Source organism: Carlito syrichta, unplaced genomic scaffold (genome assembly GCF_000164805.1).
Source record: "Carlito syrichta isolate Samal-C Ts95f unplaced genomic scaffold, Tarsius_syrichta-2.0.1 Scaffold305211, whole genome shotgun sequence".
NCBI lineage: Eukaryota > Metazoa > Chordata > Mammalia > Primates > Tarsiidae > Carlito > Carlito syrichta.
In genome coordinates, this window is record NW_007249307.1 from 694,571 (window position 1) to 712,560 (window position 17,990).

General features: G+C 50.7%; 1 protein-coding gene across 1 annotated transcript in view; it reads left to right on the forward strand.

Annotated features, from left to right (window-relative positions):
• PRR5L (proline rich 5 like) overlaps window positions 1–17,990 on the forward strand; it is a 53,125-nt gene that overhangs the window by 24,233 nt on the left and 10,902 nt on the right. Inside the window, exons 4-6 of the mRNA XM_021714091.1 lie at window positions 7,129–7,186; window positions 12,270–12,361; window positions 17,950–17,990. The exon at window positions 17,950–17,990 is cut by the window's right edge and continues 160 nt beyond it. Coding sequence (XP_021569766.1) covers window positions 7,129–7,186; window positions 12,270–12,361; window positions 17,950–17,990 — 191 coding nt within the window. The remainder of the gene's footprint in view (window positions 1–7,128; window positions 7,187–12,269; window positions 12,362–17,949) is intronic.

A 17,990-nucleotide genomic window follows, 5' to 3' on the forward strand; every position in this document is an offset into this window, starting at 1 on the left:
GTGCTTTTACGAAAATGAGTGGAAAAATGGGTCTTGAAAGTGATAACCACAGGTCTTCAAATAATTGAGATAAAGACAAAGGCATAAAAAGTAGGCAGAATAGCAAATCTTTAGCCTCACTGGACTTAGGTCACTGCACACTCGATTGTGAAAGCAAGGAACACATAGGTACGACACACCAAAGAGTTACCACCCAGAGATGAGCTCCGAAGATAAGGCGTAGCTAAGGGGTCTTTTATCCTTGTTAGCTCCACAGAGACAGAATTCCTCCTCTGTCATGTAAGTGTGGTGTTCTCCAGGAGTAGGCATTTCCAGGATTGGTGATTTCTTGTAGATCTGGCAAAGAATGACAAGAGCCAGGTTTACGGCATTGATGGGTAGGCATGAAAGGCAGGGGCAGAATAGATTCTGCAAACAGTGGTGTTAAAGTAAGTGGAAATGTCCAGTCATTCGACGGACAAAGAAGACTGAGTTGGGAGCGTTGGGGGATTTTTGTTCAATATGGAAAGCAACAGGGCAGCTTTCTCTGAGGTTCTCTAAGAGCTATAAGGGGGACACCAATAATAATAGGAGTGACACCTAACATTTTCAAGTACTTGCATGCTGGGCATTGTTCTAAGCCAGCGATTCTCAAAGTCGTACCAGCAGCTTCAGTACCAGCAGGGTACATGTTAGAGAACACATTCTCGGGTCCCACCTCAGACTAACTGAATCAGAAGCTCTGGGTTTGGGGTCTGGTCGTCTGTGCTGATGCATGTACCAGTCCGGGAATGCTCCAGCATTTTGCCTGTGCTTACTAATTTGTTCCTTCTGGCAACTGACGAGGAAGATTTCTGTGATTATATAGGTCTCCTCTTTACAGATGCTGCCACTGAGGCTTGGAAAGGGGGGTTATTTGTCCAAGATCACACAGCTAGTAAAAGGTACAACAAAGATACAACCCAGGTCATCTGGCCACAGAGACATTTCTTGGGTTATACTTGAAATGTTAACATGCCCTCAAAGCATTCCCTGAAATAAACCCCAGAGAGGAGGAGTTTTAGGGTTTTTTGTTTAGTTTCTTAGTTTTGAGTGTCCAGTAAATCAGACATGGACTCTTTTCCTGCTTGCTTGTAAAAAAGTGACTTTTTAAAAGCCCAGCTCACCCTTTAATGATCATTGAAACAGTGCTAAATGAAGACTTGGTGTTTGTACCGAGTTTCTCATCCTCTTCAGTGACCATCTGGGGTCTCTCTCTGGCCTCATCACACCCACACATGGGACTGGTTTGCTAGGAATGCTCTGGGCTTCGGGGTGAGTTGTGTTTGTGAGGTTTTTTGTTGCTTGTCTAGGAAGCCACCCAGGTTCACGGGAAACCCGAATATCCTTAGAGATGATAACTGGCCTTCCAAAGTTGCAAAGGGACAAATGTGGGGGTGGCCCCTGACTTCTGGCACTGGGTTCATGCCAACAACAGGAACCTTTGAAGATACTGATATCCCCAGAAGCCAATGCCTGGAGTGGAACTGGTGAACACAGATCTTAGGAGGTGACACAGCTGCTGCCCCTCTGGGTAAGAAGGCAGGTCTTATTTGGGAATGGAATCCACCTGGGAGCCAGGTGTTTCCCTTGCTAGACATTAAATGTGGCCAGTGGAGAGGAAGGCCTGGCTGGTTGGAGGCCTTGTGGTAAAGCCCGGTTGCATGGTCTGAGGTTGCCACGCCCCCCGCCCCAGTACCTGAACCTGAAATGGATCCCATCTGCTTTCTTCTGTGGGCAAGGACTAAAGAGACTGCTTCAGGGTGGGGGAGCATGGGGACTTAAAGTGCCAGCTTTTCTGCAAGGTGGGTCTGGGTTCTGATCCTGGCTAGAACACTTACTAGCCGGGTGACCTCGGACCTGTCACTTAGCCTCTCTTGAGCCTCAGTTCCTCAGTTTCTCAGTTGTCATCATAGTACCTACTTCATGAGGCTGATGTGAGAAGATGTATACGGAGTGCCTTGTGCATTGTGAGCATTCAACAAATGACAGGTCCTTGTATGTCAGTATTATAAGCGAAAGCAAATCAAGAAGACAGTGGGGGAAAGCCATGGACCGTGGATTCAGACCAACCTGGGTGCAGACATTTTCTAGTTGCTTCTTGGAGCCTCGATTTCTTCATCTGTGAAAAGGGATACGTTTATGGCCAAGGTGAAACGTGACAATGTGTGAAAAGGCTTTAAGATAGCGACGGGCAGAGTAAAGACCAGTGACCGACTCTACTGACATTCTTACTGTCATTGTCATTATCGCCACCAAGCATCAGAGGGGGTGGTGGCCAGCAGCCCTGGCGCTCACTGAATTCCTGTGTCCTGCCCTGTCTGGGCAGTTCTTCCCTCTGGGAAGATGGGGGTGAGCATTGTTCTCTCTGCACCCTGCCTTCTTAGCTGCCCAATTTCTTTCTGGGGCCCTACCACCGGGCCGGGGAGGAGTTTTTCCCAGCTAAGCATCATCATGTCTTAGGAAAAACAGATGCATCCACTGTTCTCTCACTTCCACCTCTGCTACTTCATGAAAGTGCAGCTTAGTCCACGTCCAAGTTCATTTTTGTGGTAGGGGAAGGTGCATTAAGCCTGTGGGCCCAGTTCCCAAATCATTCCTAGGTGGCTGCTATTTGGTGGAACTGCCAGGAGCTTAGTCTTGGGCCTGAGGAGGTGGCGGGGTTGGTGTCTTCAGCAGGTGAGGGGACAAGAGAAAAGCCAGGTCTTCTCCAGCTTTGTCACCATGTGGCCCTGTCATCACTGCTCAGAACCTTCTGGAGTCAGGGGCATTTGGCAGGAGATGAGAATACCATGCAGCAAGTTCAGGGAGAGCAGACACTTGAGAAACACAGTCGGCATGAGAGAGCTGCCCGGGTCAGGCCAGTTCTCTGTTCTTTTGCCTCCTTCTCCCACAGATGCCAATTGCGTGTCCTTTGGTAAAGTGACCAGCAGGCAGGGTGGGCTTCATGATTTGCAGGGTCCAGTGCGGAGTGAGAAGGTGGCACAGGCTAGGGTGGGGGTGTCAGCCTTGCCTTCCCATGGGCCCTCCTCCACAACTCATGGGAGGCAGGCTGCCCCAGGACAGAGCACTTGTGCATGGGGCCACTCTCAGCACATAGGTTGAGGTGGGTGAGAGGCCCTGTTGAGTCACCAGAAACTGCACCAGAGTGCAGCCAGTCTGGCGAGTGCAGAATGACCACCAGGCCTCTCTTCAAGACCCTGCAGGGCATGTTCCCAGCTCTGATGTTCCCTGCACCAGGCCCCTGGCCCCTGCCGGTATGACCCTGTCAGCACCTCGGGAGTAGGGTGACATGGGTGGTAAGAAGGGCTGCCTGAAAATCTGTCCTGGGGAGGTGGCAGGAGGCAGGACCACCAGTGACTCAGCGTGGTTCCCTTGTCCCTTCAAACTTCACTTGTAAAATGCAGATTCAAGATAAAAATATTCAGAATGGTGGCAACCACAGAGCATTAAGCATTGGGTGGAGGCCTTCAGAGCACAAGGGCTCAGGGAGGCGGGCCTGTGGGGTGCAGACTCCCAGGAGAGGAGGCGTTGGGCCTGGCTGAGACCCAGCAGCGGAGTTGGAAGATGTGGCCTGCTCGGCTGGCATGTGAATGGAGGGCCAGCCTCCCTGGGTGGAGAGCAGGCGGCTCTCTAGGAAGGAGGGGTGGAGCCGGGCTCGCCCGAAGGATCCCTGCTTCAACCGCCTGTTCCGGAGAGGCAAGTGGTGGCAGCACTGAGCCTCAGGCCTGTGTGTGTTACTGGAAGTTGGCGGAGGAGGGCCCCACTTCTGCCTCAGTTTACTCAACTGTAAGGTAAGAGGAGGCTCTACAAACTCCCACAGGGAGAGGTGAGGACGTTCAAGATGTTTCTGAAAGTGAGTACACCTGAACCATCACCTGAATGTCACCAGAATGTGCATGACCAGTTGATTGTGACCCCAGGACTGGGGAGAGGGGGGAATCTCTATAGGATTCTTAAGGCCCCTTCTAACCCCAAGGTTTTATTTCTCTTATTTTGGTTTAAACCGTAAAATGTCCGTGCTGTGTATCATGAGAAGTTTTAAAAGAATGTTTTATTTACCACTTCTCCATGATACAGGAGTAACTTCTTGTCCTCAGAAATATTTTTTAAAAAGAATTTTGTCTCTTTAAAGGGGGAAGACCTAGAAAGAAAAAGAAGGGAAATCTAGGCAGTCTTTGAAGTTTATTTCTTAAGATACGGACAAAGTAATGTTTATCAAATGAAGAAAATGGCAGTGAACGAGGGCCTCTATATCATTTCTTCTTCCTCTTAAAAATATCGTCTTTTCATGTATTTGATAAAGGACTTGTATACAGAATATATAAATAATATTATATATGTAATAATACACTATGATATAAATGTAACAATATATGTAATGATGGAGTTCCAGTTACTCTACATTCTAGCTAAGGTTTGATAATGCTGGTTTTTGTTTTAACTATACTAACAAGTATTTGAATGTGTTTGTGACTTTGGATTGCATTTCCCTAATGATTAGTGATGCTAAACATCTGTTTACATGTTGTCATCCGTATAGCTTCTTTGATGAAATGTTAGTTTGATTATGTATTCACATAGTAGAATTCTACTCAGCAATAAAGTAAATGAATTACTGATGCATGCAACAACAACAAAAATATTGTCTTTTGTTTTGTTTTGTTTTTGAGTTGGAGTTTCACTCTGTCACCTAGTCTGGAGTGCAGTGGCTGCTCCCGGCTACTGCAGCCTCGACCTGCTGGGGTCCGGCGATCCTTCTGCCTCAGCCTTCCAAGTAGCCGGAACTACAGGCAGATGCTACCACGCCTGGCTAATTTATTTGATTTATTGTAGAGATGAGGTCTCGCCAGGTTGCCCAGGCGTGTCTCGAACCCGTGGGCTCAGGCAATCCACTCACCTCAGGCTCCCAAAGCATGGGATTACAGGCTGAGCCACTGAACCCAGCTAAAATATTGTCTTTTAACTTGACTTCATGAAAATCCATCATGATCTTTATCTCCAAAATAGTCAGTATATGTGTTCAGCAAACATTTGTTTGACCTACTATGTTTTAGATACTGTACTAGGAGCTGGTGTATTACATAAGGTACAGTCATCTCCTCTAAGGACCTAAAATCCTAACAGATATGTGGTTTGAATTAATTTCCATTATTAACTCATGCTATAACCTGGATTGGGTTCTGATTTCTCTTGGTGCATCAGTTTCTCCCTTAAGATGTAGAGGGAGGAGCATCCCAGAAATGCAAAGTGAAGAAGAGTTAGTAAAGTTGTTTTGGAAGAAGCTGGGGACATCGGCGCCGATGTTAGAGGTGGTGAGAAGAACACCACTCGGTAGCCATTGCACAGAAGGCTGAGCGCTGTTATGAGAGCTTTACCTGGACCAGGCCAAAGGGCCAGCCAAGACACCAGGGCATAGCTGCATTGTGCTCGGAAGCACCCAGGGGAGTGGCTGCCATCTGGACACACCTCTGAAGCTGACAGCACCCAGCCCTTCTGCTATGAGTTCTCGAGAGCCTGGATTTGGTGCTGGGTGTTGCCTTGCTTTCTGACCCAGAAGCTGCTGGGACTCGTGTGCTTGACTGGGAGCTGGTCGACAGGTTAGGGCTCATCTTCACTGATGCCTGTTCCATAATTATTTGCCAAGGAGCTGTTTTGCTTTTTTTATTTGACAGAGTGGACATGCTCCTATACAGTGTCCCTCTAACTTTGATTTGGGGTTCCACGTGCCATCTTGAATCCTCGTGGTGGCCAATTCCTCTTTAAAATGAGGTCCTATCTTGTGAATCTTAATAGGAGCGATGAGATTTGGTGTATGTGTGTCAGTCATAGACATGGGAAAGTACCTCTGATGAAATATTTCATTAGTACTGGACATTACATTGCATGAAGGGTCTGTTCATTACTAACTCTACCTCTCACTGCTCTTGTGAAGAAGCCGGGCCGAGATGGCAACTGTTTTTACTGCTGCCAGTGCCACTAGTTATGAGGACATAAAACACCATGGATATGTGCCGATTGCTAATTCTCATGAGAATGCTATGCTATCACCCCTGTGATGCCATTTCACAGACAAACTGGAGACTCAGGAGGGTTAAGTGAAAAATCGCACAGCTGGGACCTAACTGGGCTAGAACAGGAAACACTGGTCCCACATTCATTCTGCTCTGCTGTGCTGCCCTCCATCACCATGAAAGGGCCTGAGTGTTTTGTAAGGGGGCAGGCTAAGGAAGGCATCTGATTTTCCAGAAGATGTGCCTCCACTTCTCCCAGAAGCCCAGGCCTGCGGCGATCAAGTGAGGGGCGTGAGTGGAGAGGCCCCATCATTGATCCCAGAGCCTCTGGGACTCCCTGGAGGGTGCTCCGTATCCGTGGGACCAGCGGCAGCCCCTTGAGGAACGGAAGGAAGACTTGCTAGGAGGCAGCAAAACTTCCTGTTTGTGGAAAGAACACAGCTTCTGAGGCCAAGAAGGCCAGCTCTGTCTCCAGGGGCAGGTCTCTCTCCATGCGCTGTCAGTGAAGGGATTGGATTAAACAGACGAAGTATGGGAAGCCTGTGACAGACGTGTGCAGAACGTGCCACGGTTGCTAGCTGCAGTTGCAAGAGGCTTTGACTTCCTCTTTCCACCACTTCTGGGCTCACATTCATTGACAGACACATATTTATTGCTGCTTAAGAGTTTCAGATGCAGCCTCTTTCATGCTAGTGTGAGAAATCCTAAATTTGTCTTTTTAAAAAATCTGTTGTTTCTGCAGGCTCTCCCATTGCCCCAGTGCTCCCTTTTGTGACTTTAGATCATTAAAGACCTTCGGGACATTGGGCGTCAACAATAGTGAATTCATCCTAGCTGGTGTCAGGCCTCTTGCCTAGTGTGCAGGGCAAGGGTGGCGACTGGGTCTGGCTCTTATCTCCCTTGCAGTTTTTCTGGGGACGCCTGTCTTCTCTTGGGGCCTCGGCCTTATAAGAGGACAGAAGGCTTCTTCAGCAAGAGGTGTAGCGGGCGTACACGTGCCTGAAGCTCCGCGCCCTTGCCGGTTGGAGGTGGACGCGGGTTTGCCGCTCACACACTGGAGTCACCAGCTCTTGTGTTCTCTGTTCTCTTTTGACAGAACCAGCTTCTTGTCAAAGGACTGTTCTTTGTGGAGGAGAAGATCATGCTGTGTGAAGGCAAGTGCAAGGCAGCCCGGGAGGTTGGCCACAGTGACTCACCTTTAGCGTTTGGACAGCCGAGATGCTTCTTTCTGTCCAACAGGGACCCACCACCTGTTCCTCCCCACCAAGGCGTGAACACTTCCATGTAAATTGGCTGCTCACGGCAGTGCGAGTCAGAACTGTGTTTTTAAAACTATGCTAGGACTGCGGTGGTTCTTCCTTAGGGTCCTAGAAGAGTGGGGTTTCTTGGGATGGTGCTGGCATCTCCTTTGGAGGGACAAGTTGTGCCGTGGTCCTGCCATGCTGTTCCCTCCGTCTGCTGTTTCCTACGGACCTTGGCAGTATTTCCTCTAGTCATAGCAGACAGAAGTCCTGTCCCTTTGGGGCACGAGGCTATGCAGACACTGGGCATAATTCGATAGAAAAAGAGAAATGTCCTGGTCTTAGAAGACCTTAGAGCCCGACTGAAAGGAAGGGAAGGAGCTGGAGGAAGTTGGGTGATGGCACCAAGAGCAAGAATTGGCTAACCCTGCAGCTTTGCCAAGGGCTACTGTTCACTCCCACCAGATGGAGCCTGGTCTTCGCTTGCTGGTCACTTCTTGGGTGGCTTTTGGCAAATTATAATTTCTTAGAGCCTCAGTTTTTTTTACCATTTTTAAGGTGATAAACTAGGGTTAATTATGTATGATGCATAACTAACGTAACACCACGCCTGGCACACAGTAGGTGTGCATACTGATTTCTTCTCTTCTGTTCCCACTCCAGACTCGTGACCTCCCTGTCAGTCAAACTGACGTCAAGATCCAGACGTCTGAGTATCACCCTCCCTTTTTTCTTCCCATTCTCTGTGAAAGAGAGTAGTGTCCAGGGAAGTGGCTCCTACAAAGACAAAGTAGGAAGAAAAGTGAGAAACTGACTCTGGAAACTTCCAGAGCCTGGCACACAGTACACGCTCACCAAGTCTTGGAGGAACAGAGTTTAGAAAATGAGCCTCTGTACACTGGGGAGTGGGCTGAGCCCACAGCCTTTTTTCCCTTGGATGCATCTATGCTGTGATTTTTTTTCTCAACCTTATAAATGTCCACTAACCCAAAGCCTTTATGAATTTGTCTAAATTGTGTTAGGAAGCACATAATATGAAATGTGCCCTCTTAACATTTTACAGTTCAGAGGTATGGACTGGATCCACCTCTGCTGTATAACAGATCTCCAGAACTTTGTCTCGCAAAACGGAAGCTCCACACCTACCAAACAGTCATTCTCTGTCCCTCTAGCCTTGAAAACTGCCATTGTGCTCTTTGCTTCTGTGATTCTGACTACTCTAGATGTCAGGTGTAAGTGAAGTCATGCAGCATCTGTGCTTTTGCAACCGTCTTCTTTCACTCAATATAACATCCCCGAGTCCACGTTGTAGCATGTAGCAGGACTCTCTTCTTGTTTCGAGGCTGAACGATATTTCATTGCATGTATGACCCCATTTTCTTTATCTATCCATCCATGAAAGGAACTTATTTTTAGTGACTTGCTTTGACCAGGAACTTGGCTTTTTGGAGTCAGGCTGGTATACAAATGTGGAAAAGATGGCTGCCTGATAGAGGCACATGTCCCTGGCCACGTTATTTGTGTGGAAGTCATCTGAAGAGTTATCACCAGCTCCTGGAAATGTAGAAAACCAGCTCTGTGAAAAATACACTGAGCAAAACTGGAGCTGCAAGTGCCCTTGAAAGGGGAAATTGAATGTCTCTCGCCCAAGTGACCCTCACCAGAGGAACACTCAGAGTGAAACGCAGAAACAGAGCTAGATGGGATGAGTAAGATTGTCCTAGCCAGTATGCCCTGCCCCGGCAGCCAGAGAGCACCAGGTTGGGTGTTTGCTCCAGGACTCCCCTGGCCCCGGGTTCTGGGTGTGGGCCCCTTTCTGCACAGTGAATGGGCACCTGGGGACCCTCAAGGGACTTCCCGTCTTCAGCCAGAAAATCTCTACTTTTCATTTTATGCGCTAGAACCCCAAGGAAGATTTTGTTTGGATAAAATGATTCTCTTTCTGTAAAAGAAAGTTTGGAAACAACTGGTATGATTTACTGAGTCGCTGAACAGCCTTCACTTGATTACACATCTGTCTGTGTGCTCACTCACGCCCTTGTTCCTGTGAGTGCACCCTGCTTCCTTGCTGCAGGAGGGACGGCCAGTGCTCGTGTCTACTTGTTGCTCTCTTGTGGGCAGGAAACACTGTAGAACTTCAGTAACCTCTCCTAGGACTTTAGTGACCTTGACTCTGAGGATGTGTCCTAAACCTACCTAAAGGCTTGGTGATCTAAACGCCTGTGATACAGCAGAGGACAAATTTTATAGGCCGGTCACCTAGAAACTTCTCTCCAAACCCCTCTCATCTGCCGGAAGCAAGGCCTTGACTTGTGGCTGCTGCTGGAAGTGGAGGCACCCATGCCCTTTAACCCTTTCTTCCCCAGGGCACCCCTGCTTTGTTGACCTGTGTCTGCCCGATGTTCTTCTCTGAACACCTTCCAGAACTGCCATGAGTCTCTGAAGTTTGCAGCCTGCAATTAGCCCGGGTTCCTGGGAGATACCTCCGTGCCATGGGATTGTAGGACTGACTCGTGTGCCGACGAGCATTCCTCATTGGAGGGGGAGAGAGTTGGTGCGGGTGACCTGTGGGATTCTCCCTCCTGCTCCTCCCCAGGCCAAAGGGCCTCTGCATGTCTGTGTCGTGGAAGGCTTGTGATCGAGCCATCAGCAAAGGAGCTGGCTTGGCCCTTTTCCCTCTGGGGCACATGACCCAGATGCTGGCCTCACCAGGGTTTTAGGAATCGGGGTTGCCCGGCGCATCAGACAGTCCTTTTGCCTTCCCCACCTCCTCCCTCCGTGGACCAGTGTAGCCAGCATTTGGAAGAGGAGGGTCATTGGCTCCATCCAGCATTATCCGATTACCTACTATGTGCCGGGTCCTTTGCTGGGTGCTGAGGTGTGGGCTGTGAGCAGAACCAGTGTCAGACTACACACCCTCATGGGGCTCAGGCACTGGTCACGGAACCCCGCGAATCAGATTGTTGCCAGATGTGAAACTTGAACCAGAACAAGTGCTAGGAGTGCAGTTCCTAGCAGGGGGATTTGACCAGTGTGGGGAGACTTTCCTGTAGAAGTGACGTTTGAGCTGCATCTGGAAAGACTGACAGGAGTGCGTCAGGCAAAGTGGCGAGAGGCAGCGAGAGTCAGAGCAGTCTCGGGAGAAGGGCCGGGCACACAAAGCCCCTGGGACAGGAGGGAACCGGGTGGCTCTAAGGGACACGCTTAGAGCCCAAAGGCTGGCGGGAACACAGAGGAGGATGAAGCCTGGGAGGAGGAGGCGGACTCTCCTGGGCCATGCAGGCCACGGTGAGGAGCTTTCCTTTATTCTTAGAGCAAAGAAGGCACCCATGGTCCTAGGCCCTGGTCGACGCCCTCCTGTATCTGGGTTAACGGCAGCTTCTTTCCCCTCCCTGGCCCCAGCATCTGCAGAAACCCGTCTGCTGGGTACTTGCCACTCCTCCACTCAAAGATCTTTAAAGGTGGGCGTGTTGCTGTGCCTGACACCGTGCCAAGCAGGCTTGGTCGTGAACAGAACAGCCGGGGCCCACGTACTCAACTCCCGTTCTAGAGGGGAGGCAGAGGCGTGCGCATGTGTGGTCAGGGTTTGGCCTGAGAAGTCGAGAGGACCACGGGTCTGCGTCTCCCCCAGCGGCTTTCACCCTGACCTTTCACACCTGCTTGACTCTGGATGTGCCCACACCATGCCCTGTTCTATACTCTCTCCCCAGCTCCTGCTTTTAGTACACACTGATTTTTTTTAGACTAGAAAATATAGTTTATTTAGAAAGTGAATTGGAGAGCGAAAGAGAGAGAGAGAGAAAGAGGGGATTCACTTCCCCAAGGGAGGGGAGCAGCCTTGGTGCCCCTTAAAGGAACAGACAGAAGGTGCCACGTGAGTCTTTCGAGACTCGTTCAGTGGGAACTGGCAGTGGCTTGCCCGGCCTGTCTCTCGGGACCTAATCTCGGCTGACCCAGTTTCTCTGCGGGGATGAGCAGTGGCAGCGCCCAGTATCAGCCCCGTTATCTAGGGCAGTCAGCAGCTATGGCTGTGCAGGCTCTACTCTGCCAGAACCTGCCTTTCCTGGCGGCGCAGAGCTCCAGCACAGCCCTTGTGGCGCTGGGGGATCCATGGCTCAGGCCTGGAGGGAGCCACTTGGCCAGACTTCCTGTCTTGGGGCGAGTCGGGACAGTGGCAGGAGGTGGTCCTGTGTGTTGCATGGCCGCTGTCAGAGTGCTGCTCTCCCGCTTCTGTAAAGCAGCGAGTGTGAGGGGACAGTCCCCAGGTCCCCTTCTGCCTCCTCCGCCGACAGCTCACACCCAGAGAAAGCCAGTGTCCTGGTGCTTAAGAAAGTGAAACTGTATATGACGGTGTCCATGACCTTCCTGGGCCAGGGTGGTCAAGAGCGTGGGTTCTGGAATCCCAGTGTTGCCTTCAAGCTGCAAAACTTTGGGGCAGTCTCTTGGCCTCTCTGAGGCTGTAAAACGGGGGTACTAGGGTCTGGTTAGGAGGTATCCTACAGATGCGTGATTGGGCATTGCGTCTGATAATGCAGCCATTCACGGGATAAACATGAATGTGTGATTTTAAGAGTTCAGCCCCCTTTTCTGGACTGGGAGATAGAAAGGCACATTTGCATATTTTGAGCTGGGTTTTCTCCACTCGGCCCTCAGTTGGCTGTGGAGCAGATGTAGGTCACGAGCTCTGCTTTCTCCCCGGCCCCAAGTCCTGCGCCACCCATCGGGGGTCTTGCTGGTCAAGTGCGAGTTTAGATCCCCGGCGTGTCCTTGAGAGGCCGAATGTATTTCGGGCCTCAGAATGCCTGGTGGCCTTAGCCAGGGATAAAGACCCCGGAGGTCCACACCTCTGCTCTCTAGGCTTTATCAGCTCCTGGCTGCAAGTTTTCTGGCACGTGCAACTCTACATTGTATGTGGAACTGTCTTCTGACCTCTCCTGTGGAGTAATGACAAGCTCTTTCTTTCTTCCTCCCCTCCCATCTTCTCGCCCCCCTGTAGGGGAAAGTCGCATTGCCATTCTGGCTGAAGTCTGGGACCACTTCTTCACAGAGACACTCCCCACCCTGCAGGCCATATTTTATCCAGTTCAGGTCAGTCTCGGGGACGCCTCCCGCCGGCCTCAGCGATCCGTCTTCTCTCTTGGCTTGGCTGTCCGGGGCCTCCTGGCAAGTGGGAGGAAACTTGGAGATGGGGCGCCTGCATTGGTTAAGGACCCTGGAGGCTTGCGGGCTCTCTGTTCTCTGTTTAGCATCTGGCTTCCCCCGAAGAAGAGTGCCTGCGTAACCAGCAATTTGTCGGCTCTCGTTCCCCTCTTGGTTTTGAGGATGTCTTTGTATTCTTGGAACGGTTTGTTTTTCTTAGTTTTCAGAAGCAGAGGAGATGGGGTGGGGGGAGACTGTTTTTCCTTCTCTCTCCGGCCTCCTCTGTCCCCTTCCTTTTCCCTCCTTTGCCTTTTTTTTTTTTTTTGTAGCGTACCTTTTAAGCAGTTTTTCTGTTTACCTTAAACCATGGGAGAGGAACACAGTTCCTTGCCCCTGGGAAGGGCGGCTAGAAGCCCGTGGCCGCTCCTTCCTCATGCTGCCTTCAGCCCCGCGTCCACGTGGACAGGGCGGCCCATGCCCATGACTCTCCGCTTCCTGGCAGTGGTCCCCCAGGGGCCGGCAGTGAGTCCTCTCTCAGGGAGACAGGCCTGAGAATGGGGTGCCAGATTCAGCAAATAAAAATGCAGGATGCCGAGTTCTGTTTGAATGTCACATATAAGCACAAATAATGCGATCTTTGGGATCTATTTATACTGAAAGCCTGTCCACATTTAACTGGACATCCTGTGTCCTACCTGGCACCCCTGCTGGAGGCGTCATGCAGACCTGGGTCTCTCCTGGTGCAGGTGCCCAGGTGGTTCCCCAATGGAGACTAGGGGTCAGATGGAGGTGGCTCTCGGGCAGTCAGAGGAGGGTGAGGGCCCAGAAGCCCAGAGCCAAGCGGGCACGCTGCGGTGTGGTCTAAGGATGGCTCTTGGCTCTTTTCTGTCCCTCCTGAGGCACTGTGAGATCTGACAGCAGCTGACACTGCCCCGTTCACCCCCGGCTCTCCCACACCTGCCTTGGACTTGGCCTCTGTTCTAGTTTGCCTGGCTTCTACCTGCCCAGTTTCTCCTCCTGTCGTCTCCCAAGGGCATTTGCATGTGCTGGCCCCTTTTAATTCCACGAGCTGTAGGAAGGTATGGGTGATCATTGCGTGTGTCTGTTGGAAGTGGGAGCAGGGTGCGGAGCCAGCAAAACCACCCTTGCCCGTGTTTCTGTAACACCCCAAGGAGTTCCAGGAAATGTGAGTTGTCCTTAGACCTTGGCAGACCTGTGGGTGGGAGGCTGTGTCTCGTCTGGGAGGGTGCCCTGCTGGTATCTTTGACTTAGCAGAAGTGAGATAAATTCAGATTGTGGGCAGGGGCTATTCAGAGGAGGTGGGGAAGAGCCGTAGCAAAGGGGTGCCAGAGGTCATGGGTATCCAGAGGAGGCAGGCTGAGCCTCCTTCCCCTGCAGCTCTGGGTTGATACAGGTTCACGGTTTTACAGATCGGGACACTCTCAGCTTCTCCTTTCTCTGTGCTTAGCCTAGAGAAATGGGACAGCACTTTGGATAACATGGACACACATGATCTGTTACCATGGAGGCTGTGAGGAGACAGGCTTGGTTTTGTTGTGCTTTTCCCCACCCCCAGCCTAAACCAAGAACAGAAAAGCCAATTCTGGGTTAGTATGAATTCCTTCTCTGGTTCGCTGTGATCTGAAGAGACGGCTGGGCCTAGGAACCAAGGTAATGCTCTAGTTAATGGCCCCAAATGATCCTCTGGGAAAGCCATGATTAACTCGTTTATGTGGCAGGCGGGTGTCAACCAGCCCCCCACAGCCCCCCATAAAAGTATTTTTCCGCCAGCGCCAGAGGCCACCTTTTGCATTTGGAGAGCCTTTATGGCTTCGGAGACCAAAAGCGAGTCTCAGGACAGAGCCCCGTCCTGCTGGGACATGAGTGACGTGGAGAGTTGGAGCCGGTTCTGACACAGGTAGCAGCACCACAGGGCTGTCCTGGGCCACTCCGCTTGCCTAGACACAGAGGTTCTGGGTCCTGGGGCACTTAAAAACCCAGGCCTTTTCTTCTGAGCGTGTAATGCTTATCCACAGGCTTGGAAGTCCCAAAGCTTGGACTCGCTCTAGGCGACTGCCCATGCCTCACTTGTACCCAAGGAACCATGGGTATTTCATGGGAAGGGGTAATGACAGCAGAGCAGTCTGCGGGAGGAGGCAGGAGCAGGGGACGGCAGCACTGGGGAAAAGCACAGTGACCCGAGTTTGAGCGGCAGAGCCAGCCCACGGCTGCTCTGGTTCCTGTCCTCCGTTCCCACTCACCATCCTGATAGTCTTGGGACTGGAACCTCCCCTCTCTGAACTTCTCCTGTGAAGCTATAACACCTGCTTCACAGGGTGTTAAGGAGAGTCGGTGACGTGACATATGAAAAGCACTTACTTTAGCACCTGCCATACAGTAAGGCCTTAAGAGTTGTTGCTGTAAGCATGGATATCATTATCGTTATTGTTCTCTGTATAATAAATGTGTTGGGGTCACAGCTGCCGACCGGCTGTTGGGTCTGTTTTTACCCTCATGGACTGCTAAGAAGGGGGGTTGAGAGTGGGTGGCCCCCGAGTGGCCACCAAACGCCAGGCACTGTGCTGCGGAAGGCCAGGTAGCCCCGTGGAGTGGCCTAAGTGGGGCTATGACCTGTGTTTTCCTAACCATGCTACGTAAAAAATGATTGCCCCAATTGTAAGACAGTAGACTCACTTGTACATTGTTGCTGGGAATATAAATTGATGCAGTCTTTTGGGAGCATAATGGGATTGTAGCTGTAAGACTTTTTTTAAAGCCTATTTTGATCAAAGTGTAATGTGGATATGCTGATGAAAGTACCCAGAGAGACACGGGTGGATTTATTATAGTATAGCATTGTTTGTAGGAAAAGAAATAAATGGAGGCATCCTGGTCAGGAGGTGCTGGTGAACCAGCGTGTGTTCACAGGGTTATGCGGCCTTAAAGGACAGTGAGGTGTGTAGGTGTGTGTCAGCAGGAAAAGATGTCCAAAGCACACAGAGTTAGATAGGAGCAGGCGCAGAACAGTAGTGGGGCACGACCTCTGTGTGTTTAGAGGTGAATATGTGTGACTTTACAGCTACAGAACTTTCTGGAAAAATCCAGACCATAGGGCAACCCCCTTGGGCTCCCTCTCACCATGGGAGCTTTTCTGTCCTCTCAATAAATCCTGCTTTCTAAAAAAAAAAAAGAAAGAAAAGAAAAATCCAGACCATAAATAAGAACTTCAGGCGTTGAGAGTGAGAAATTCAAAGACGAGGGTCTGCTGTTCATCTCACGCCCTCCGGAACTCTTATAATCTTGGCTATAGATGTCCGTCACCTCATGATTTAAAAGCAAAGCAAAAAAGCAGGCGGAAACTGTCTCTCCTGGAAGCCTGATGGCCCCGTAGAGAATCCCTCGAACATCGGTTCCAGGAAGCAGCTTGAGCTGGTGGGGAGGGAGGCCTAGAGCTATCTCCTTCCACCACACAGTCTTCCTCTTCTGCTAGGAGTGGCCTCAAGAAGATCACCTACACCCATCTTCCTTCTTCTCCTCCCTCACTTCTTTTTATGTTTTTATATTTTGGAGACGGTCTCACTCGGGTCCCCAGGCTGGAGTACAGCGGCGCAATCACGGCTCACGGATGCCTCAAACTCCCGAGCTCAAGGGATCCTCCTGCCTCAACTTTCCGTTTAGCTGGGGCTCTGGGCATGTGCCACCACGCCCGGCTCATTTTTTATTTTTCATAGTGATGGCGTCTTTTTGTTATCCAGGCTGGCCTCAAATTCCTGGCCTCAAGCCCTCCTCCTGCCTCAGCCTCCCAAAGTGCTGGAATTACAGGCATGAGCCACGGCACCCAGCTTCTTTCCCCATCTTCTGTAGCTCTCTCATCACCCCACTGGAGGGTTGCAAACAAAAGCTGCATGTGTCCTATGGGCTTCCGGCATCGTGCAGTGCCAGGAATCTGGGACTGGCTGGAGTAATCAGGCCTCCTGCTGGCTCTCTCCTGGTGCCTGAGCATCCCTGTCCATCAGGCCCTCATACAGAGGCAATGCCAACTACCCGACTCTTCAGAGATACTGAAGGAATAAAACCAAGTCAAAGTGCCTATAAGATCGCCTGGTTTTTTTTTAAAATGCTATAGAAAGGTGTGGGTGGTAGTTGCGTGTGTCTGTTGAAAGTGAGAGTAGAGGTGCGGAGCTAGCAAAACCACCCTTGCCCGTGTTTCTGTGACACCCCGAGGAGTTCTAGGAAACGTGAGATGTCCTTAGACCTCAGCAGACCTGGGGGTGGGAGACTGTGTCCTGTCTGGGAGTGTGCCCTGATGGTATCTCTAGCTCCACCAAGAGCGGCCAACTCTCAGCAGGCATGGCCAGTGTGGAGCGGAGAGTTGGGCAAGGAGGCCTCCTTTCTCCCCTGGTCTTGGGAAAATTCTGGAGCTCTGACGCCAGATGGCTTGGGTTTGAAACCTGGCTCTACCTTGAGCGAGTAGCCTTTAAGGTTTTCATCTGTGAAATGAGTTTTATGAGGGAACCTGTTTCAGAGGGTGGTTGTGGGATTACACGAGTCTTTACATCTCAGATGTTTAAAATCATGCCTCGCCGTAGAGTTTAATACATGTCAGCTTTCAAGATGGTTATTATTTTTGCCCTCTACCTCCAGTCCCATCCCAGAGCTGAACGATCGTTTGCCAGCATTTTGTAATGATCCAACAGGTCTAACATTTCCCGTCTGCCTGGCATAGGACGGGTGCTCAGGTATTTTACAGAAGAAGAAACACCCTGGCTTACAGGGAAATGGTATCAGTCTCTCTTCTCTTGTTTCTCCCCATCTCCCTCCTTCCTGACCACTGGGCACAACGTGGCAGTAGTTGTAAGACTTTTTTAAAGCCTATTTTGATCAAAGTATAATATGGATATGCTGACAAAATGCCCAGAGAGACATGGATAGATTTATTATAGTATAGCATTATTTGTAGGAAAAGAAATAAATAAAGGTGTCCTGGTCAGCAGATGCTGGTGAACCAGCGTGTGCTCACAGGGTTATGCGGCCTTAAAGGACAGTGAGGTGTGTAGGTGTGTGTTGGCAGAAAAAGATGTCCAAAGTACACAGAGTTAGACAGAAGCAGGCTCAGAACAGTAGCGGGGCATGAGCTCTGTGTGTTTAGAGGTGAATATGTGTGACTTTACAGCTACAGAACTTTCTAGAAAAATCCACACCATAGGGCAACCCCCTTGGGTCCCCTCCCACTGTGGGAGCTTTTCTGTCCTCTCCATAAATCCTGCTTCCTAACTGGGCACGTACGCCAGTGTGGCCCCATGGTATGTCTTGTGCTGCCTGAGGTCATCTGGGTAGATCGAGTTTGTCGTGTCCCAAATGCAGCCTTCATTCTAGAGCACAGGAGCCTGGTCTTTGACTCTCTGACAGTTGCCCTGGGCCCTGCCGGCGCCTCGTCCTGGCTCCTCCTGGGTGCCCTGTTAGCACACAGCGTCCTGAACCCCCTGTGGCTGGTGGCAGACCCACCAGCTCTCACCGTGGCCCTCCTCCTCCTCCAGGGCCAGGAGCTGACCATCCGCCAGATCTCCCTGCTGGGCTT